This window comes from Enoplosus armatus, chromosome 17 (assembly GCF_043641665.1).
Source record: "Enoplosus armatus isolate fEnoArm2 chromosome 17, fEnoArm2.hap1, whole genome shotgun sequence".
Taxonomy (NCBI): Eukaryota; Metazoa; Chordata; class Actinopteri; order Centrarchiformes; family Enoplosidae; genus Enoplosus; species Enoplosus armatus.
This window is the reverse complement of record NC_092196.1, coordinates 4855412-4878057: the sequence shown is the minus strand read 5'-3', so window position 1 is coordinate 4878057 and position 22646 is coordinate 4855412. Positions and strand designations below refer to the sequence as shown.

The 22646-nt window shown below is 43.2% G+C and overlaps 1 protein-coding gene across 3 annotated transcripts; it reads left to right on the top strand.

Moving 5' to 3' along the window:
* Window positions 1-8662: 8662 nt before the first annotated feature.
* Window positions 8663-20472, top strand: hook2 (hook microtubule-tethering protein 2). Of its 3 annotated transcripts, XM_070922776.1 has the most exons (23): window positions 8663-8707; window positions 9593-9675; window positions 10218-10290; window positions 10442-10492; window positions 10594-10726; window positions 11098-11165; window positions 11491-11556; window positions 11699-11779; window positions 13653-13819; window positions 14163-14303; window positions 15441-15642; window positions 15807-15917; window positions 16624-16711; window positions 17057-17123; window positions 17488-17625; window positions 18397-18484; window positions 19033-19038; window positions 19187-19221; window positions 19313-19395; window positions 19488-19591; window positions 19810-19917; window positions 20008-20079; window positions 20344-20472. In XM_070922776.1, exons 1-23 carry the CDS (start codon window positions 8663-8665, stop codon window positions 20470-20472), a joined length of 2139 nt encoding a protein of 712 aa, XP_070778877.1. The 3 variants fall into 3 exon arrangements, with proteins under 3 accessions (XP_070778877.1, XP_070778876.1, XP_070778875.1); XM_070922775.1 differs by lacking the exon at window positions 19033-19038 and having other exon boundaries at window positions 17060-17123; XM_070922774.1 differs by lacking the exon at window positions 19033-19038.
* Window positions 20473-22646: the final 2174 nt, after the last annotated feature.

Genomic DNA, 22646 nt, shown 5'->3' with positions numbered 1-22646 from the left:
GTAATGATCATTTTAATAATTTATTGAATTATTGAAGTATTTTAATTTTGAACACTTTGGGGCTCAAACCACATTTGTATCCAGAAACTGACGATACAAACTAATAATTCTGTAAAACATTAAGATTCTTTAGTTATTGGCATTACAAACTGAAATAAATCTTTGACTTTTGTATTGAACTTTTGAACTTCACCACATCTCTCATGTTTGAAGCACCTCAAAAATGTCATCGGTGAAGACAAAGAGGTTATTCCACAGATAACAGTAACAGTGTACGCCACTGCGGGCTGGGAGTGGGAGTGAGATCCTGCTGCTCTCTGTGGTTAAGGAGAGCAGTGTGCTGGGAGGAGTTCAGGCTGACCCCACAACAAGAGTTGAAAGTTGGTGCGAGTTATCGCTTCAGCGAGGCTCCTAATCCTACATGACAACTCCCTTTTCAAACACCTTTCAAACTGAACCTTTATTCACTCTCCTGTAATTATCTCTCAAACCACAGGTGCTATCACTTCCTCTTTGTGTATATATCTCTTTGTAGCAGCAGAGTGTGGCAACGAAATACCTTTTACTCTGTTGACCTTGAGATAGCCATCGCAGCTTCAAAGGGGCTTTGAATTTGTGTTTAAATGTCCGACTCACAGCTCCTCAATCACCGACTGGGTTTTTGCCAAACGGAGGATCAGAGACACGACAAGCTTACACTGGATGACGGATTCTTAAGAAATGAGACAACATGTGGGGTCAGCAGCTTTCACTCTTTCAGGTCGTCACCCGCCGGTGTCTCATGGCGTGTCATTCTGCGGAGCTTCCCTTCCATCACTTGTGTGTGTGAGCCGAGGGGACAGTTAGTTCACCTGTGTCCAGATCAGTCACTATAGGTGGTTGTCTGAATGGATCAATCTCAGTTTGGACAGTCAACGCTAGCTTTGTGCTGACAGTGCTAAAGACAGATGGGTGAGCAACAAGTGGGCAACCAGCACAGACATACATAAACATATAGACAGTACAAAACCGAATCAGCAAGAAGGCAGTTTCGAAATCAAAAAGAATCAAACATATACCAGGTATTACAACTCATGCATGGATAATTGTTTTATATTTTCACCCTAAATCATGTGAACGCAGTAAGAAAACAGGAAAGTGAGCACTCGCTTTTATTATGCTTTGTTATGCGACATAGTCAAATAAATACAGCTTTCATTTTCATTTGAACTTTGTCAGTAATTGGAATATTGAATTTTAATTTGATTTGCTGTGCATTATGTGCAGAGAGTGAAATGAAATGCAATTCAATTTAAGATTTACAGCGGGATAATTTATGCAGATGCTTCCGCTGTGTGTGTGTCTGTGTATAAGCGTTTGCACTGTGCGTGTGAGCCTAATTTGTTGGCCTGCGTGCCTGACTGGAAGCACTCTGATGTGGATGAGGAAGGACAAAGGAGGGGGGGGGGGGGGGGTTGCTGGGGTGGCTCATCTCCCTCCCCTCCCCTCTCCTCCCCTCCCCTGTCCAGTCTCTCCTCTCCCGGCAGTGTTGAGGTTAACAGTGGAATTACAGTCAGGACAGATGCAGGCGTGTTGATTGCGGTGGACAGGTCCAGTAAACAGTGCCTCTGTGCTGCTGAGTCAGGTGGAGTGTCACTCTGGGTGAAGGGCCGCGGCTTCACCCAGGCCACACTTGTTGACAACCCACTCTCTGCCCTCAAGAGCCCGGCTGTTAGAGGAAGGGCATCAATTAAGCCGGGCTGGCCGCAGGAGACTGAGCGAGGGACTGAAAGGGTGAAGACTGTTTGGGTGTGTTTGCTGAGAGTGTGTGCGGACCAAAAGAATAGGGAAGTTGTGCAAGGTTGAAGGTGTGGTTGACTTTTTTTTTTCGGCATGTGTTGACAACCCATAGGAATCTGGTCTCACACCCAGCAAACGGTCAAGTATGGTGGCGTGATATGTATTTTAATGCAACACCCACACGCCCATATTTGCATTGAGAGGTATCAGCAACTGTAATCGTGCTATGGTGGTCTATAGTGGCTGTAAAGAGAACCTTTCCTAACATGAACTAAAAAGACTTCACTTTGGAAGATCCCCTCTTGATTTGTCTGAGTCTGAATGATGAGGCTTCAGCTGAACTTTTACACAGACTGGGGATTTTTGTCCCCCATCACTTGAGCTGGAATCACATTAGAAACGGACTTTCAGGGCCAGTATGGAGAGAAGGAACAATTGCAGGGACCAATAACTCTTTCAATGTACGTATGGGCATGTAAGCTTTGTTTTAAGATGTGAAAATGTGAACCTGTCCTTTGACACTGACCTTGTGCAGCACACACAGGCAGAGAAACCTGACAGTTAGCGCTACCTTAGCGATAACTTCACTCAGTCTCTGCAGTATTGACATAGGTGGCTCGCTTTACTGGGATTACAGGCCTTCCAGCAGGCCCAGTCTTGTTCACCACACACCCTGTCAGTCCAGCCAGCCACCACCAGCACGACCACGCCACCAAGTCCCGTCACACACGCGGCACCCCTGTAGGACACAATATTCTCATGAAGGGTGTGTGGAGTGTATCTGAAAAGGCAAACAAGGTGGAGGAAAGATAAACTGGGCTGGTGTCGACGAGGTGGAGCACACTGCACGCTCCGCTATTGTTACCATTCGTGGGTGTACAAGGTGTGTTTGCTGGTTTGTGAACATGTGCTGGGCGGAGCAGGCTTAAGCACCATGCCACTAACCTGTTATTAGCTCTGCACGGTAATTATTGCATTCATGACCACTAAATAACACCATATTCAAACTCCATAATCCACACTTCAGGAGGTGATATTTGATTATGTAGCACTGACAGCGATGTGGACTGCCTCCGTTGTATGGCAGTAACATAAACAAACAAATTAGCAGGCCTCAAAGTGCTTGTACAGTATAAACAACTGGTGAATAAAAGTGAGCAAAGCTGCAGTTTCTCTAAAGTCAATTTTATTTGTATAGACCCTTTAACAATAATAGCTTTAACAATTCATAGCAACATGTACATTTAATACTTCACACCAAATTATTCTCAGTAACCCTTCTGTGTTAAAATAAATGATATTAACAGTAGTGACACAGTAAATAACATTGTCATGTCATTTATTTTTGCCATGCAAGCTCTGTGGATTGCAATGTCGACCTGCCTGTCGATTGGTCGGTCCATATCTCAACACCTATTGGATGAGTTGCCATGAGGCTTTGTACAGACATTCATGGTCCCCAGAGGATAAATCCCATTGACTTTTGTGACCTCTGACTTTAGTTGTTGTGCAAAGAGTAGGTTGACATTTTTGGCTTTTAGCATAATAAAAAAATAAAGATTTTGGTGCGGACATTCGTGGTTCCCAGAGGAAGAATTCTACTTTGGTGATCCCAACTTTCCCCCTGAGCGCCACCATGAGGTTCACATTTGTAGCTTTGAGTGAAATGTCTTGACAACTATTGGATGGATTGCCATGAAATTTGGTTCAGACATTCACGTTCCCCGCAGGATGAACTTGAAAATTGTTGAGTACTTTGGTTTATGACCAAATACCTTCAAAACTACATGACATTCCCATCATCCTCAGCTGTACTTTGTGTTTAGTGCCTATTAGCTCATTTTAGCATTCTAACACACTAAACTAAGACATTAATGAGGTAAACTTTATACCTGCTTAACATTATCACGTGAGCGTTGTCATTGTTTGCATGGAGACGCTAGCATTTAGCTCATTACAGCCTCACAGAGCCGTTAGCATGGCTGTAGACTCTTGTTGTAAAATAGCTACGACCACGGTCAATGCACTGTGTTTTATGCATTGAGTGCGTCGTAGAATGATTAGTCATCTGTGCAGGAATTTACCTTGACTTTTCTTTATAGTTTTGAAAAAGTACGTACAATACAAATCATTACACATTTTTCAATACCGAGTCTATCTCATCTTACTGTAATCATATTGTGCGTGACAGGCACAGTGCTTGTTGCTTCTGGGCAGGTCGACCCCTTCTGCATACTGTCTGTGAGCCCATGTAGCTGCATCCTCCAGAGTCCCAGTGTCTCATAGAATACACTTCAATAGTTCTATTTTTAGATGCACAAGTGTCGTGTCAAAACTGTGTCAACAAAAAGCAATGAAACTACTACTGCTGTGTGTCGGCTCTCATAAAGTTTAGTAGTCTGTGTCTTCTTTCAGGTGCGCTCCGGCACGAGCTAATTTTTATTGTCGAACCAACGAGTCTCACGTTGCCCAGAGGAGTAGTGCACCTGATACACTCAAGGGGATTGGCCCTAATCACAAGGACACATGGAGGGACTCTCCCTGAGAAGAGGCGCTTGTTACCAGACTACTGTGAGTCACTCGCGCTGGCCATGTGCTGCCTGTTTGTGTGTGTGTGTGAGAGATGGTGAGGCATCGAAACAGAAAGCGAGACAGGCAGGGACTGAGATGGGCACTTAAAAAACACAAACAAGAAGTAAACCAAAACTTAATTGTGCAGTGAGAGTAAAAGCAAGCAGAGAACACCTGTTTTGCAGACACCATGACAATGATGGATTGTGTTGGGGGTACCTGCTACCACATCGCAGCTGATCCCCGCCCCCCCCCCCCCTCCTCCGCCTCCTCCTCAGCCTCTGGTTTGATGTTACAGCGGGGTCAAGCCTGAGTTTCCGCTGCTGCCATGAGTCATGTTAAGATTTAGATCAATAAGTATGAGGGTCATTTAGTGCCTGTTACATAACGTGAGTAAAACTGCTGCTGTTTTTAAGTGGCACAGACACAACAATCACTGAGTCACCAGAGGAGAGCTGAACTAACTGGCCGTATATTCCCTCGTGTCGGAGAAATGTGTTCAACCAACAAGTGCTGAATGCTATAATTCAACTGAGATTTCAGAACTGGTTTTTAAAGGTCAACAACCTGTCTGTATTGGCGTGCCATGTATTTCAAAATGGACACTCCCTGCCAGGTTCCAGAGGGGAGGTTATTATTGACTACCTGCCCTTACCAAAGACAGCTGATAAGGCAGTGAGGGTCATAAATCTCTGTTTTTCCATCCTCTGTTTTATATGTTTTGACAGCATGTACCTATATAGGTGACCTCATGTCTAGAAAGGGGCTTTCTGATCAGACTCGTGGGTGTTTTTCACCTACAGCCCCACGCCCTCTTTTTTTATTCGTGGCCTGTCCATCTTTGTTCCATGGTTTTGTTGTTTTCCTTTCCCTATAACACCTGGGAAAGCTGCAGGGGAAATAAAACCGCTGCCAGCAGTCCAACACATTCCAGCTCCAAATGCCTGGGCACAGCCGCACATCGCTGGCATTCCTTCACTTAAAGGTGCAGTCTTTCTTTGTCTCTCCACACCACATAGTTCATTCAAACTTAAGTATGTGGGGGCCTTATTGGCATGAGGTTTTCACAACTTGTTGGTGACTTTCATGGCTGAACTATAACCTGAAAATGAGGACCTAGGGGACAAATATAAGGCCATTGTGCAGTTAGATCCCACACCAGACTTGTTTTAAGACACATAAAAACACTTGGAATAATAAGTTGTGTCTTATATATTTCACACAAGAAGTTCAATTACAAATTCTTAAAGGTCCTGAAAACTAATTTTCTCAATCAGCTTCTTACTATAAGGGATGAGATCCTACATGAACACACTATGTTCTGCCAAAGTTAGAACACTTTTAGTTTTTAGTTTTTTAGAGATTTTCTGTATTTCTGTTTTTCTCTGTGCTCTACTCACTGGTTTGGAGTGGGCGGGGTTTATCTGGAAAAGGTGATGTCATGTGCTCTCGTGCTCCAATCAGGATTCTAATTCAACATTTGAATCACAAACTGATGACAGTTGGTGGGTCGTTTGGCTGCTGTCTACAAATCGAATGAAACCACACCCACACAGTCCTAATGAAGCAGATGAAAGAGTTCTTAACTGTTAAAAAGCCAAATTTTCCGGGGCTAGACACAAGATATCTCCTACTTCACAGAAAGGTCCATTATCAGTGTGTATGCACTGGACGCTCACACTTGTTGAAGTTGCATACTGGATGTTAAACTGAGATTTAAGGTGAGCACAGAGGAATTTACCCCCCTTCAGCAGATGAATGTGAAAACGGCCTTCTAGTGTCAAACTCTGCACAGTGGAGCTCAAACATCCAAGTGATGTAACCATAAGAAAAACACATTTTTGTGGAGAGGGACTTTAATAAATAAAAGCAAAAGTGTGAAACATGTAGTTTTAATCTACTATTCAGAAGAATTTCACAAAACCACATGTCCTTGTAGATATGCTTTCAGGAAGGAGGTAGAATGCAATAGTTAGTTAGTTTGGTCTTTGCACTTAAAGATTTTAAAAAAAGGAACTATCCTTGTTTTTTTTCCAAACAAGAAAACCACAAGCTTCAAAAAAAGGAATAATTACTCAATCTTAGCTGCTGGCCCTCCCACCTCCACCCTCCTAGTTCCCCCCAGAGGGATGCAAGTGCGTCAGTGTGGGGTTGGAAAAGAGGAGAAGTAAAGCCTTTTGACTTTCAGGAAGGAAACGCATCTGGGGAATAAGGAAAGAGAGAACGGGTGAAAAGAGGAATTAGCGTGGAGGAAGAGGAGCTGGCCAAAAATAGTCAGCCTCCGCTCGAGCTTTGCCTCGCCAGAGCCCCTACCACACCTCCTTCCACTCAAGCATTAGTCAGCCCTGACCTATCCCTTAGTGGGTGACTAACTTATCCTCTGAGCCCCCCCCCCTCTACCCGAGTCATGAACCTCACTTCCTCCCAGGTGTCTTAATCCAGTGCGGGGTTGTTCAACTTAAGACCCCCCCATCCAGCTTTTTCCTCTCCTGAAGCAAACATATACACAACTGCCCTCATAGGACTGGAGATAGACATTTTACCTCAATTAAAAACTGTGTTTCCACTGGCACGCTGTGGGCCTTAACAGAACGAGATAAACATGTACAAACAGATGAAATGAAATGATAAAAATACATAATCAAAGTTCAACTATAATCAACTGAGAGATAACAGGAGTTGGTGTGATTGAGGTATGAGTTATAATAACAGCTGGTGGAGGGGAATGGGTAAACATGTGCATTCCTCTGGCTAGGAAACCATCTAGAAAAACAGGAACTCTGGGCCAGACAAATTTGGTAAAGCCAGATATAAAATGGTGCTGTGACCAGACTGGTTTTGGATGGGAAAGACCGGAAGAAAAGCAGATGTTTCATCTTACGCAGGTGTTCAACAAGCATAGTGGACTTGGTACACATGGGTCGGGTTTGCCAGAGCAAACAGGAAGCTGTGGGCAGTGTTTGACTGTGATTGGCCGCTGAGTTTGATTTGTGACTGCCACAAAGACCGCAGGAAGGAGACGTGTGGACAGGGAGATATGCAGATCACTGAGGAAAGGGAGTACGTGAGTTACAGCATGTTATTAATGCGAGAGAGAGGCTTCTGACAGAAACCTGCTAAAGTCTTTCCTAAGTTGTGAATCACAAACCAATGTGAACTGCTCAATAGGTTCCCACACTAGAGGCCTTTTGATAATGCCCAAGACAGTCTGGTAGTCCTTACTACAAGAAAAAAGACTCACTGTGGAACATTGTATCACAGGAGGTGTCACATATTGAATTAAAAAAAATGCCAACTGTAAACTAAAGAATTGATTTATATTATTCCTGCTGTTTTAAAACTCACATTCTGGCTACTCAGTGAATACGTCTTTTTAGAAAGATTATACAAAACACCTGTCATGGCCAGTGTAAGGGGCAGCTAGTTGTGCATCAGCTGTTTGTTAACTAGAGCCATCCAGTGGTGCTTTGAAGAACTTTGAATACAGCAAAGAGAAAACAATGGGTTCTTCAACAGAGATCTTCTGCCTTGAATAAAAAAAAGACTAGAACTACTTTTCGTAGGTGTAGCGGAGAGAGGGTGGCAGGAAATGATTAATCAGTTATTAATCAAAACACATTCCTCCCTTTAACATGTAATGCTGGGGGAAGTATTAGTCTCATTAGAAAATATTGTTTTTGATTGGTGTTATTTATTTTTGTGGTTTTGGATGGCTCCTGGGTTGTTTTAAGGTGCCATTTATGTTGGTTTTAGGATGAAGTCTTGTGCATTATTGTGTTAGAAATGTTATTCCTGATTTTATAGTCCGTTTATAGTTTAATTAAATAACGTTAATACAGTTTATGGGATTTGTTTGTGTTGTCTGTAACTCATTGTTATTGCTGCCTGTCACGGGCAGCGATGTTTCATCTCAATACGCTTCTCCTGGCTAAACTACGGGTAAATAAATGAATTTGAAATGTATGAAATTCTTTTTAAGTCGCCAAGCATTTAAACCAACGCGATTATGAGAGCTTGGAAAGACAGCAGGCTATTATTATCATCATTATTATTGTTCACCATGACCAGACAAGCTGACCCGCAACATAATCCGTTTCCATGGGAACGCTCTTAATACGGAAGCTCGCTTGGATAACAGGAGCTGAAACGCAAAAGGGGGGTAGGAGCAGCAGGCAGGAGGCCATGGCTGGACAATGACTGACGTGGAAAGTGTAGGGAGTGAGTAACAAACTTCGGGGGGAAAACAAGTCCTGAGAGCAAAAAATCCACCGCTTCTCCGTGAGCTGCTGTGGGTTTCACTGCGCACAGCAGAATGAGTCTGGACAAAGCAGAGCTGTGTGATTCACTTTTAACCTGGGTAAGTTTGGCAGTAGCGAGCTTTCCTAGCAAGGCTAGCCGCCGGGGCTAACAGGTGACAGCAGGTGTTGGCGAAGTATGCGGAAAAATAACATCACTTTTGCAGCTGAAGACCTGGCATTATCGATAAAAAAAAGCTACTTTGTTAACTAAGTAGGTTAACGTGTAAGCGGTCGGCAGGTATGAAAGTTGAGTGTTTGGAAGCTAACTGTCGCTAGCGAGCCAAGCTAACTAGCTAGGTAAACACATTGGAAGTTTACTCTTGGGGGGGGGGGTCTGTCTTACTCTGTTATCTGCACCAAAGGGACTGCGGTGTCAGCAAACTGCCAGAAAAACAAACAGCTTAGTGTAAGCTGAGAGACTTGTGCAGTAATGTTAGGTTAGCCAACATAGTAACTTCTCAAGCCCAGGGAAAATCCACCTGTTTGGCACTTTTCCCTCACAGAGGCAAGTGTGGGACCAAAATAAGACACCAACTAATGTTAATAGCTTAACACGTTAGACTGGAACCCCCCCATAACTGCTTAGTATCAGTCGTTTAAGTAGTGTTTACAAAGGTCGAATGGGTTTAGACAAAGTTATTTACCTGCATTAACTTTGTCAATGGTTTTACCATAATGTTTTTTACTACTACAGGTACCAAATCGCTTTTTAGTAACATTAAAGCTCTTTCTTTTTCCAAGAAAGTATTGGCATAATATTATTATTTATATTAAAGATGGCTTTTGCACACATTTAACCTAAAAAATCCCATGAGTAACGCATTCATCAACATGTATCGATCTGGTTTAGTTTAAAAGTAAAATACATCTGTGCGTCAAATGTATAAGCTTTTCTTTTAAAAGTTACCTGACTAATGACTCATTCTTAATGTCTTCATTCTCAGTTACAGACGTTTCAGGTGCCATCATGCAACGGCAAGCACGACCTAACAAGTGGAGTGGCCATCGCACATGTGCTGCACAGAATGTAAGGGCACGCTTATGCACGATTATTTATGGCCATTGTGTTGCTTTTGACTATGTAAGGGCACAACATGAAGTCAGAGGAGGCAGCTGATAGAAATTCATTCAGAGCCTACTCTGAGATTTGCTTATCTGTGAGATTTGCACTAAATTGCCCTTTGAATTGTATGCTGCACGTCCGTTATCTATGCAAAATTTAAAGAAGAGGCTGGATTTGTGAGGTCATCTTTTTGAGTTTGCTCAGCTGCTGCCTTGAAGCGTGGGTTTGATTTTTAGAGTAAGCCAATCTGTCCAGGCCTCATGACCTTTATAGCTTATGGAGGGGTATCCATGAATAGACGAAACAACTATTTTTGAAACAAATGTTCTTTTATTTTAAGGTAATTTTAGCTTAGCGTTATTCCTGTGTGTGACATGTGACTTTAATGAACTGTTGTACTCAAATGTCGTTGAGAGGCACAGGGCCTCGTTGCCCTGTGGCCTCCTGTGAATCTTGATCTCCAGAGATCTGTCTTCACTAGAGTTCTCTTGTGCTCTCATTAACAGAGACCCCTCCTGGTTTAATGAGACATGGCTAGGCAGGATCAAGGAGGAGAGCGGGGAGAACTGGCGCCTCAAGGTAATTTGTGAAACAGTAGGATATGACAGAAAACCTTACGGCAACCTAGGGTGACCAAGTTTGTTTTTTTGGTTGTTTTTTTTTACTTCTTTTGCCCTGATTAAAATGAGGATCAAGATTGTAACTCTGATTTTTGTTTTTGTTCTTTCAGGTCAGCAACTTGAAAAAGATTCTTAAGAGCATGCTGGAATATTATCATGATGTAAGAATATTTATTATTTGTACTCCCTTTTGCCACTTATAGTACACTTTGTTTTTGCTCAAGGCTCCACCCTAATGTCTCGCCTTACTCTCCGTGCACAGGTGCTCGGTCACCAGGTGTCAGACGAGCACTTGCCAGACGTGAACCTCATAGGAGAGATGGGAGATGTCACTGAACTGGGCAAGCTGGTGCAGCTTGTATTGGGCTGTGCTGTCAGTTGTGAGAAGAAACAAGGTAGGCTGTGTGCTGTAAAACAGAAAAGGCAGATGCAGCCATCTGTGAAAATAACACACAGGATTAACTCAAGTCAAATCACATGGTTCAGTCATTGGCTGATCATCACAAGTTGATAAACTGACCACATGCCCCCCCACACCACACCCCACACCACCCCACCACACCACACCACACACCCCACCCCACACACTCACACACTAAAGACCATTTTACAAATTACAATAGTTGGTGTTGTGTACTTGGTGAGCACTGGTTGTCTGTAAATAGTGTTAGATGCTGTGCTGGTTTGCTTTTTTTAGGAGAGTATTTGTGTTAATCTGCATTTGGCCGTACCTTTACCGCTCTTTGTTGTCTTCTCCTAAACACAGAGCAAATCCAGCAGATAATGACACTTGAGGAATCTGTCCAGCACGTTGTGATGACAGCCATTCAAGAGGTGAGTGAGCCCCCTGCTTATCCATCTCGCTTCTCTCTACTTTGCTTTAATCCCAGCTCTTAGTCATGGTTAATTCACTATCAAAGCAATCCGGATAAGTATAAGACTGAACAGAGTCCCAGAAACCCTACTCTGAGATATTTCAAGAATATGTTTATATGTTTATTTTCATTGGCACCCATAGGACTGGGAAAACGTTGAACGTGGGAAAAAATACCTGTTCCAGTTATTCAGAAAACATAATAAACCTGCTTTTGGGAACAAGTTCTTGTATTTTCCTGTTATTTCAGCTTTTCAATGACTTTCTTATGGCTGCTTTGTTTAGCTCTTATCAAAGGAGCCTTCATCTGAACCAGGAAGCCCGGAGACCTATGGGGACTTTGACTACCAGGTGAAACCCGCAACACTCAGCAGATCTGTTACATCCTCCTTTTGTGTTTTCCCTCACTCTTTTCATTAATGTTTACTCCCTCCTACTGTGACTAGTATGACATCTCCTCTGTCTCCTTGTTTTATTGGTTGTGTGTTTGCAGTCCAGGAAGTATTATTTCCTAAGTGAGGAGGCAGATGAGAAGGAGGACCTGAGCCAGCGCTGTCGAGACCTGGAACATCAGGTTGGTACATCAAATGAGGTCTACATCTTACATGGCAAGCATTTCCTGAGACGTTTTTATTATTAGTATTATTAGTCCTGGTTGATCTGCGCGACACCCGTGGTTACTGGTGGCAACATAAAGTGCATTTTAATACATCAGGACCCAGAATTCTAGGGGCAGCAAACACTCCTTGAAGAGAAATGTCAGCAGCCAAACAAAAAGGAGTTGGAGACCCAATGCCCCAAATTTCTGTTGTCTTGTTTTGTAGATGCATTTTTGATGAGCGATAGCTGTCAGTGTTAACCTCGGTGGCAACTACATTGCGAGTGTTTTGCGAGTTGAACTCTTTTAATGTGAAGCAGCAGTAAGAAATATTGGGTTAGCGTTAGCAGCAATTAAATGCCGCTCTGATACAGTGTTAGTAGAGGGAACAGTAAGGCTGATATCAATGAGATAAAAACAGTAACGCTGGATTACGTGCTGCACTATTTCTTGTGAATCCCTTGAGTGTAGGTAGGCAATTTCAATCCAGCACTGGAATGGCGGATTCCACCTCTAACTATGAAAACGACTATATAGAGAGGTAATTACTGAAAGTAAATACATTGAATGGCTATTGCTGAGAAACTGCTGTCCATAACTAGTATCAAAAACAGGGTTTGATTCCATGAAAATCTTAAGGACCATAACTTTAAGATGGAACTCTTGGGTTTGTCTTATTTGTGTCTAACAGAGGTGTTGGCATCTCAAAAGGCAATCTATTTTGTGGTTTTGGTGTGATTTATAAAACCATTTCACCTTTTCTATACCTGCTTTTCAGATACTTTGAGGCCTAGTTTTGCTGTACTGTGGTTGCAGCATGTTGTTGAATGTGTGTGCCTGCTGCTGCTTTTGTGCTCTGGCCCTTATTGATTAGTCCGCCTGAGACTTTGTTTGTGTTCCCGTGGCTTGTTTTTGCACCACTGACTGAGAGGGGACTAATTTAGTATTTTTTAAAGATACATTCTAGTCAATAGTTGCATAACATCAAGATAAAACTGACACATTGCTTGGGATGGAGCAGTAGCCAACAATAATTTGTACTGCTCTCAGCCCACATGTTTGTTTACTTATTTAGCCCACGCGTTAGGCATTAGTCATTTGTGTTGTTTGGAAAGCTATTTACTGTTCCTGGTCCTGTGCTAAAGCATGCAATCTGTCCTTAAAGTTCAGTATAGGGTTTTGCTGTATTCAAACTGGAAAGATGTCCAGCAGGTAAGTACAAACTCCCCCTTTTTTTTTTTTTTTTAAATATTGGTATGCCAGCTTGTCTAACTGTAACCTCAGGTCAGCCTGACTCAAACACAAACATTATGTGAGCATATTGTTGCAACTCTAAACTGCAGTCTCTCTCTTTCTTAATCCAACCAACTTCATCGGCCTGAAGTTACAACATTTCTCCCCCATGAACTATAACAGTATAACCAATTATATTAATGAGCTGTGCATATTCATCTATGTATATCGTGGAAATCTAGTTTTGACCCTGAGGGTAACGCTAACAACTTCACCATTGAGAAAGTTCCCTCTGCCTGAGACCATTGCACATCAGCTGACTAACTAGCTTTTGACGACTGAGCATGTGAAATGAGAACAAAGCATGTGTTCGAGGTCCTCTAAGCATGAAAAGTGGTGAGTTTGTCGCTGTGTATCTGTGTTTTTCTCCTGTGAATCTGTCGCGTGTTAGCACTGTGACATCCTCATGTTTATTTTCAGAAAGATGTCGGTGTTCTTGATGTTATTCTTTCCTGATGCATCTTCTATCTCTTCTCTTTCTCCCTCCCTTTGCACAGCTGTAGATTTATCACTTTACACCTCTTTTTAACAATGTCCGTCCTCTGTTCCCCCACAGTTGTCGGTGGCTCTGGAGGAGAAGTCGTCCCTACAGGCAGAGACCCGCTCCCTGAAGGAGAGGCTGAACCGCTGCGACTCTCTGGACGCCTCCACCACTGCCATCACCGGCAAGAAGCTACTGCTGCTGCAGAGTCAGATGGAGCAGCTTCAGGAGGAGAACTACAGGTACAAGCACTACACACACACACACACACACACACACACACACATAGAGTTGTTTAGGAAAACAGTCCAGGTTTCTATCTAGTATTTAATGCATAAGGAAACACTCATCAGGCCTTTTACATAATAGACATTTTGACATTTACATAATTTTGCTTAGCTTGAAGCTTCTAAAAATTCAACAGGCATAAGTCATAGATGAGTTAACATCATGTACACATGCAAATCAGATGCTATTGTTGAGTCATCTTGCTCCGTTTACTATCCCACAATGAGTCTATTCAGTTTACTCAGTTACACAAACCACTGCTCTTATATATATATATACATATATCGTATATCTCAGACTGGAGAACAGCAGAGATGACATGCGCGTGCGGGGAGAGATACTGGAGCGCGAGATGACGGAGCTGCAGCAACGTAACGAAGAGCTGACCAGCCTGGCGCAGGAGGCCCAGGCCCTCAAAGACGAGATGGACATCCTCAGGTGAGACCAGCAGCAGCACTGAATTTATTGTGGAAGCCAAAGCAGTGCAGGCCTTTTCACAAGCTGACACAAGTTTGTAAGAAAGTCGCCCTCACTGGGCGTTAACATCACATGGACACTGAGGGTTTTGTCTTCTCTGCTTTGTAGCTTTCCAACGGAGCATTTGAGATTGGGCAAAGTCAAACTAGGGAAGAGTCGCTCCATTGAGGGCTTTTTAGAATCAGAATTAACGACCCAAAGATTGTCCCTGTGTGAAAATGTGAAATATGTATTGGCTGAAAATTATTGTTGAGCCAATAGTTGGTCAACTTGTGGAAATGTTAGGAATAAAACTAACTTTAATCAACCTGTCCTTTTATTGAGGCGGGTCAGTAAAGCACCATTTTGAATATATATCTCTTGTCTCTTTTTAAAGTCAGGTGATATTCTACATTTTTGTTGCTATCACCAGATCCCATGAAAAGACCAAAACACTGAATTGATCCCTCTAACAAGTATTGCAGCTTATTCCTCTGTGCCATTAAAAACACATCAATGAGCTGCACTGTTCACAGGGCCTTTATTACCATGAACTTGGGCCCTGTAGTTCATTTTGAGTCAGTCCCACATTGTTCTGGTGTCGTAAATGCTCACTAGCGCGTGTTTTTGTGGCTGAAAATAGTCCCAACAAATGCACTATTTCCTCCTGTTTAATTAATGTTCATTAAGATCTACAGTCCTTTTTCAAAGTAGACACAAATGGGCTTGGTGCTGAGACACAGAAAGGGAAGGGACTTGAGAAAAAGTATTGAGAGACAAACTAACACATTATTGATTTTGATCTTTTCAAGGGATTTATTGACAGTATCAGAAATGCAGAATAACACCAGTCTTTTCCTTTAAACAGTAGTTCATCTATTATCAATTTACACTCACAGAAACAACTCCCACACTGCCCACACACAGACGTCCATTCAGCTCCTCTCTCTGACATCTGTGTTGATAATATGAATTTCATGCATTGACACTGGCTTGCGTCAGAGTTGTTGGTTTTCAGTAGTTAAGTACATATCCACACGGATGTATTGTGTTTGACTAAAAGTCATATTCCTGTGCTGGTACTCAACGCCTCCCACACTGTCCTCTCCTCCCCCTCAGGCACTCGTCTGACCGGGTGAACCAGCTTGAAGTACTGGTGGAGACGTACAAGAGAAAGCTGGAGGATCTGGGAGACCTGCGCAGGCAGGTGCGCCTCCTGGAGGAGCGCAACACCGTGTACATGCAGCGCACCTGCGAGCTGGAGGAGGAGCTCCGCAGGGCCAACGCTGTCCGCAATCAGCTGGACATCTACAAGAGACAGGCAAGCCGTGGGCTGAAAGGAGGAGGGAGAGTGATACTTGTTCCTGTGTTGACGTCCAAGTGATGTTAAACACAGTCTGGCTTGTGCACGTGTTTGGAAAACCTTGCAGTTTTTATGGAGAGCTCTTGCCAACGCACACTGTTGCTATGCTCTCTGACTTGCAGGCTCATGAGCTTCACACCAAGCACTCGGCAGAGGCCATGAAAGCTGAGAAATGGCAGTTTGAGTACAAGAACCTTCACGACAAGTATGACGCACTGCTGAAGGAGAAAGAAGTGAGTCGGTGAACATTGTCAGGAAACAAAAGTTCAGTTGCGGTGGGGAAAGAATGAGCATATGCTGTGCTTTTACTGTGTTGTTTTATCTGTTTGTGGTGACTCTGTCTGATATCATGGTCTCACACTAAAGCCCTGTCACACCACTAGACAAGATGCAGTGATATATAGTTTCTATTTCATTGATGGCGGTCCTGTGAGGATCAACATTTGCTGTGACTATTACAGGACAAAACATCCCTGCAGGAGAAACTGTTGCCAGGCAAATATCGTACTATTCTTCAGTGGACTCCCACATCCTGTGTCAATTCTAGCACCTTCTGCAATCTGACAGGAGTGATTAATGTCCTCGGTTACTTGTGGGAGTAATTAAGAAATACATACTGTACTGACATGAAGTGTACATTTACTTCTAGGGAATGTGTGAGCGTCTAGATACGGGAAACTTTTTTGTTTTATGTAAATCTGATTTGCGTCAATGACTGCCCGTAGCCCAAATGTAAAATGACATTTCCATGAAGTTATCGGGGCGCCGAGTTGCTTTGTTTTATTTAGAATTTTCCTTTCCACACTTAGCAGGTTCACGCTGGATTGATTTTATAGAATCCTTTTTTGGTGGCCTAATAATTCTGTCAACATACAAACTAAAGCATTCTGAATTGGAGCTGACGTCTGTGTTGCGCTGTGCTTTGTTTTTTTTTTTTAGCGTCTGATCTCGGAAAGAGACACGCTCAGGGAGACAAATGACGAGCTCAGGTGTGCACAAGTCCAGCAGAGGTGTCTCAGCGGAGCCGGTGAGTTGTGATTGTACTTGATTTTAGAGACAAATAACTAAATTATGTCAAGATGGAAAAACAATCAAATTCCACTATAAGACATTTTCCTTTAACATGCCGTTATGTTATGTTAGTAGTAAAGATTTACTACAGCATTTTAAAGGATCACCATTCACAATTTTGTAGCAGTATGTGTTAGTGGCTGACTATGAATTAACCATGTACAGATATATACATGTAAAGATGTTATGCGAATGTGTTTATTCTCAGATTAAAACAAAAATACACAAATGGGTCTATTTAATAAAATATGTGAAGTTACCAGCTGACACAATCTCTCTCTCTCTCTCTCTCTCTCTGCAGGAGGCTTGTGTGACAGTGGTGTCACAGTAGGAAACCTGGCTGCAGAGATCATGCCTACTGAGATCAAGTATGTCTGTTATGCTGTATCTGTGTGTTTAAGCCGTGATTCGGGGGTTAATGTGTACGTAGCAGCTAAATTTAAGCGTAACAGATGAGATTTTCCTTCTAAACCTGTAACAGACATGCATTGGTGTCACTATCAGTAGCCCACTTGTGCCCTATATTAATCTTCTATAGTCGGGGGCGCAGTTGGCGCCCGAAATAGTGACACATGTCAGTGCTGCACATTTGGCCTGGGCGTTGTCGGATAGAAGGCTCGGCCAACTCGACAGAGTTTCTCCCACTCCGTCGCTCTCTGACCCCTTTCATCTGTCCTCCACTTCTTTCCTCCACCTCCTGTTCCCCCTCTCTTCGTTCTTTTCCTTCGGCAGGGAGACGGTGGTGCGTCTACAGAGTGAAAACAAGATGTTGTGTGTCCAGGAGGAGACGTACAGGCAGAAAGTGGTGGAGGTGCAGGCTGAGCTGGAGGAGGCTCAGCGCTGCAAGAACACCTTGGAAACTCAGAACAGGTAGCTGTGTGTGTGTGTGCACGTGTGTGTGTGTGTGTGTGTGTGTGTGTGTGTGTGTGTGCGTGCGTGCGTGCGCGTGTGTGTGTGTGTGTGCGCGTGCGTGTGTACTAAGTAATCATTCCCCTTCTAGGCCACCATATTGTGTGTTCCTGGAGGTTTGGCTGATGGTAGGAGTGATATCTGCCTAAATGTCAACTCACCCTCTGGACTGTGTGCTCAACTGAGCTGTGTGGGCTGGACTGGAGGACAGACAGCAGAAAGCCAGATTGTCCCTTAACTGTGTGTGTGTGTGTGTGTGTGTGTGTGTGTGTGTGTGTGTGTTTACATGCCTGTGGGCATGTGGACATGTGGGTGGACTGTGTGTCTGTGTGTGTGTGTGTCCATGCAACACCAGGCCCAGGGTGTGGGAAGCATCCTCAGCAACAGTAACAGGAGGAGAGGAGTGGAGTGAGCATGCTCAGTAGAGCAGCAGTGAATGGCCAGGCAGCATGCTTGGTGGAATGATGAAGACTCCCTGCAGCAGATGTACAGAGATCCACATGATCCTTTGCAAACATCTTCCACCCACAGAAACAACTTAATAACCTTGTGTTTCATCTTTACCGCCTGCCTCCCTCCTTCTTCTTTGTCACTCTTTCCACAGTGTTCCTGAAACTGTTTCATTTTCTCTGTTTCTTGTATCTTTTTTTTATTTATTTTTTTAATCTTTTTTGCACTTTCTGTTCCTAACCTTTCTTCTTGTCCCTTCCCTGTCCTTGTCTTTTTCCAAAGATTAAACCAGCAGCAGATCTCAGAGCTGCGTTCTCAGGTGGAGGAGCTCCAGAAAGCGCTCCAGGAGCAGGACAGCAAGACCGAGGACGTGAGTGGAGAGACCTCCTCCTTCCTCCTCCTGCCCACTCTCCTCACTTTCATTTGAACTCTTCTACAATCCAGTTGACAGAATATTGAGACACAGTGTGTGTGTGTGTGTGTGTGTGTGTGTGTGATCACCTTAGATGATAATTATCATTATTATTATTCATTAGTGTTACATGAATTGTTTTCAGTGAAGTATGAAAAGAAAGAGCTGATATACACCTACGGTACTGTGAAATTTGAACGGCAAAGATATGAGCTTCATGTCATTCCTTGACGTGATGAAGTCAAAAGAATAGCTTTGTAATTGAATCAGAAATGTTTCAGGTGGCACTCATCATGTGCGAAAGCATAATGATTGCACGGCACACTGAGTATGTTGAAAGCACTTGACTGTCGAGGACCGCAGCGTTTGTTCTCCTACTTTGATACATGTTGTGTGGGAATTTAACCCATGTTTGCTGTGGTGATTCACTGTTAACGCCTGCCCCTCTCTGTCTGTCTGTCCGTCTCTCTCCGCCTGCCCCCATCGACCAACTCTGCCAAAATCAGGCCATCGTAAGTACGGCCCACCCTCTGTCCAACTGGCCCGTGATTTAACTCTTTGGCAGCTTGTACTGTGTGTTTTGTGTTTGTGTGTGTGTGTGTGTGCCATTTAGAAAGCCTTGTTTAGTTTAAAGTGTTTTTCTCTTTTTCTTCTTTAAAGTCCTCCTTACTGAAGAAGAAGCTTGAGGAGCATTTGTAAGTACTCCGCTGCTTCTTACAAATTATTATCCACGCGGGTTCCAAACAAAAGTGAATTCACGTACTCTTGATGTTTTGATTGTTGCAGGGAGAAGCTCCATGAAGCTCACTCAGATCTCCAAAAGAAAAGGGAGGTCATTGATGACCTGGAGCCCAAGGTGGACAGCAGCAGTAAGTCATCTCATGCTGTCTAGTTCCTTCAGTTGCTGCCCCTTTGAGCGCCTGCCGGTGTCCACGCTGTCTGACTTTTCCTTCCCTCTCAGTGGCAAAGAAGATAGATGAACTCCAGGAGAGCCTGCGGAAGAAGGACGAGGACATGAAGCAGATGGAGGAGCGATACAAACGCTACGTGGAGAAGGCGAGAACGGTCAGTCTACTTAAACAGAACATGCTGTCCTCAGCAAGTGGCTCTAAAATAGAAATCTGAGGGTTATTCTTTCACTGGTTAAAGGGGAACTGCACCAGTTTTACACATAAAAGGAGTACTACTGCATATGTGAAAAAAGTTTTGTAGTCTGACAAGGTTATAAGAGTACAATGCTACATCGGTGGAGTATTCTTTTTAAGAAGTGTCCTTTTGTGCAGGTGATCAAAACCCTGGATCCCAAGCAGCAGCCGGTGACTGCGACTCCTGAGATTCAGGCACTGAAGAACCAGCTGACGGAGAAGGAGAGAAAAATCCAGCACCTGGAGGTGAGTGAACCTTTTTTTTGACATAAAGAGACAAATAAGGTCACTGTAGCTCTGTTAAATCTCACTAATGCATCATGATCTTCTGCGCAGCATGACTATGAGAAGAGCCGAGCCAGACATGACCAGGAGGAGAAACTCATCATTACTGCATGGTACAACATGGTGAGTGAGTGTATGAATGCATAAAAACATGAAGAAGGCCTGAGGCATTTTATGGTTTTCATGTGGAAAAAGTTAATCTCAGTGATTTGTTTTGATCCTTATAGTTTGTACCGTCTTTGGTTTTATGAAACTGAGAGAGGAGTTTTGAGGCCAAACAAGCAACAGAGACACAAGTCCTTACTCCTCACATCCATCATTTTTCCCACCCACGCCTGATCCTTCGCTCTTCCTTTGTCTTCCTCTCTCTCTCTCTCTCTCTCTCAGGGGATGGCGTACCATCAGAAGGTGTCTGGCGAGCGGATCAGTCCCTCTAACCAGGCCATGTCCTTCCTCGCCCAGCAGAGGCAGTCCACCAACGCCAGGAGAGGCCTGGCGCGACACCACCCGAGATAAGACGTCCAGGCGGGAGAACAAACACGCTGAAACGCCGCACAGAGCAGATGAGGTGATCTGCAGTGGACTTCATCTGGACTCCCTTTAACCTTATTTTGCCTTCATGCCTTTACTGGGTCACTGCACCTCAGAGTATTCCTCATGCTGCTACTGCCCCCTGCTGGCTCTTGATGGTACGAGAATGTTTCGTTTTCTCCGCGGAGCCCCAAAGGAGAGCGATACTACTGTGTTTAACTCTGTGTGACTGTGAGTTAACGTCTAGAAACAGAAATGAATGGATGAAGGAGTTGTAGAGCCTGCACAGAGGCTGTCTCACCTTTTAAGGTGACTTTATTTCCTTTCTTTAGGGTCTGTTTTAATTTTTTTTTTTCTCTTTGTTATATAATAGAATGGGATGTGAAGTAGTTTTGTCAAGGTTACAGTTCAAATGTGATAGACAAGAGAGGAGTTATTAAGGGTTTATTAATTACTACTGTAAGTGCTGAAGAAGACAAAGGCTATAGACTGAAAACAGATTAACACATTCAGCCATTAGTACATCTTCTTGGTTTTGTTCTTTTTGTTTTGAGCTTTTATTTTTGTCTTCTTGATCATGTGTTTTGAGGTGAGTTAGTTTTTTTGTTTTAATTTGAAGGACCTCGAAAAGATGTAATGACGATGAGAGTGTGTTAATGGCTTTAGTCTTTCTTTTTTCCCCCTTTTTATTCACTTGAATCATTTTCTCTAAACTTAATATTCATAGCAAGAATTTGTAGAAGATACACCAAAGCACTTTCCTAGACAGGTGGGTTTGTCCAGTGCCTCGCAGAATACTAAAATGACTCCCTCTATGGATGAAGTTCGAGATATCCACAGTGTCAACCCCTTCTCCCTGTCTCATTGGCACAAATAGATTTTACTTCAAGAATACGTCACACTGCAGGCTCATTTTCATATGGCTGGCGATAACGTGACGTGTGCATATGATTTTTCTTAATGTTCTCATTTGTTCCCTATAAATTTGATTATTAATTCAAGATTTTTTTTTTTTCCATTCCCTTCCCTCTTCCCAAAGATTGAAACAGGGTGTTGGTTGTGGGTAGGACATAATTGCACTTGACACTGATGTAAATACAGGCTAACGAAGGCCTCCTAGTTTATCACAAAGACTGGAAAACCAGAACACAATGTGATCGAGTCCATAATGATAAAAACACTAAATATAATGACGCAGCTAATGGCTGTTTACCGCTGCTAGACCTCATTTACAGTTTAACTGAACTGGAAGGATATGTATTCGTCAATACGCTGGAATTCTTTAGTTGTCTGTTGACAGGAAGTCAACCGCGGATATAAAGGTTGAGCCTGTAATAGATGACACATTCATCAACACTACGTCTGTTTGTATTCACGACTTCATTTTCCTTTTCAACAGATGTAGTCATTTTCGTCTGCCCCATATCAGAGCTGCTGTTTTGTGACTTGTACTTGGTCCCTGTGAATGTCTGTGCTATGGTCTAACACTGACCACAATCCTGCTGTTGTGTGCACACATTTTTCTACTGATGTTTCATTGTTTGAGTTGATATTTATGCCGTTAAAGTCACTGTCTTTGCTACACGTGTGCATGGCTTGAAGGGGTTAACGTTTGGGTTGTCAGTGTTTAGTTTGTGTGGATTATAGCATAGATTATAGCAACACAGGGATCTGAGGCAAGTTAAAGATTTGTAGTCCTGTCTGTTCTACTTTTGCACTACAAATAAATGAGATCTTAAGATAAGAGATGGTGGTCTGGTGTAGTCTCTGCCAATACATTTAAAGTAACCTGAAGAACAACCTAACAGTCCGTACTGACTGAACCATTTATAAATACTCATCCAGAAGGATCTGAGAAAGAAGACTGACCCAGGTTTTATCACCTTGGTCCTTCTTGTGGGTACACTTCAGTTCTGTCATGATCTAAAGGCCAAACTGATTAGTCAGACTTCTCACATCCTTTGTGCAACGGCCTGAGCAGTGGAGTGAAATGGTGAAAGCATTGTTTATCTCTCACACCACTCTCAACGAGCGTGTCTCAAAGACTTGATAACCGGCCTACCTAAATCTAACTAGCCAACAATGAATCACTAAACAAAATCGTGTAAAACAGCATGTACCAACAAAATGGCATGTTGGACACAAACACAGTGCTTAAC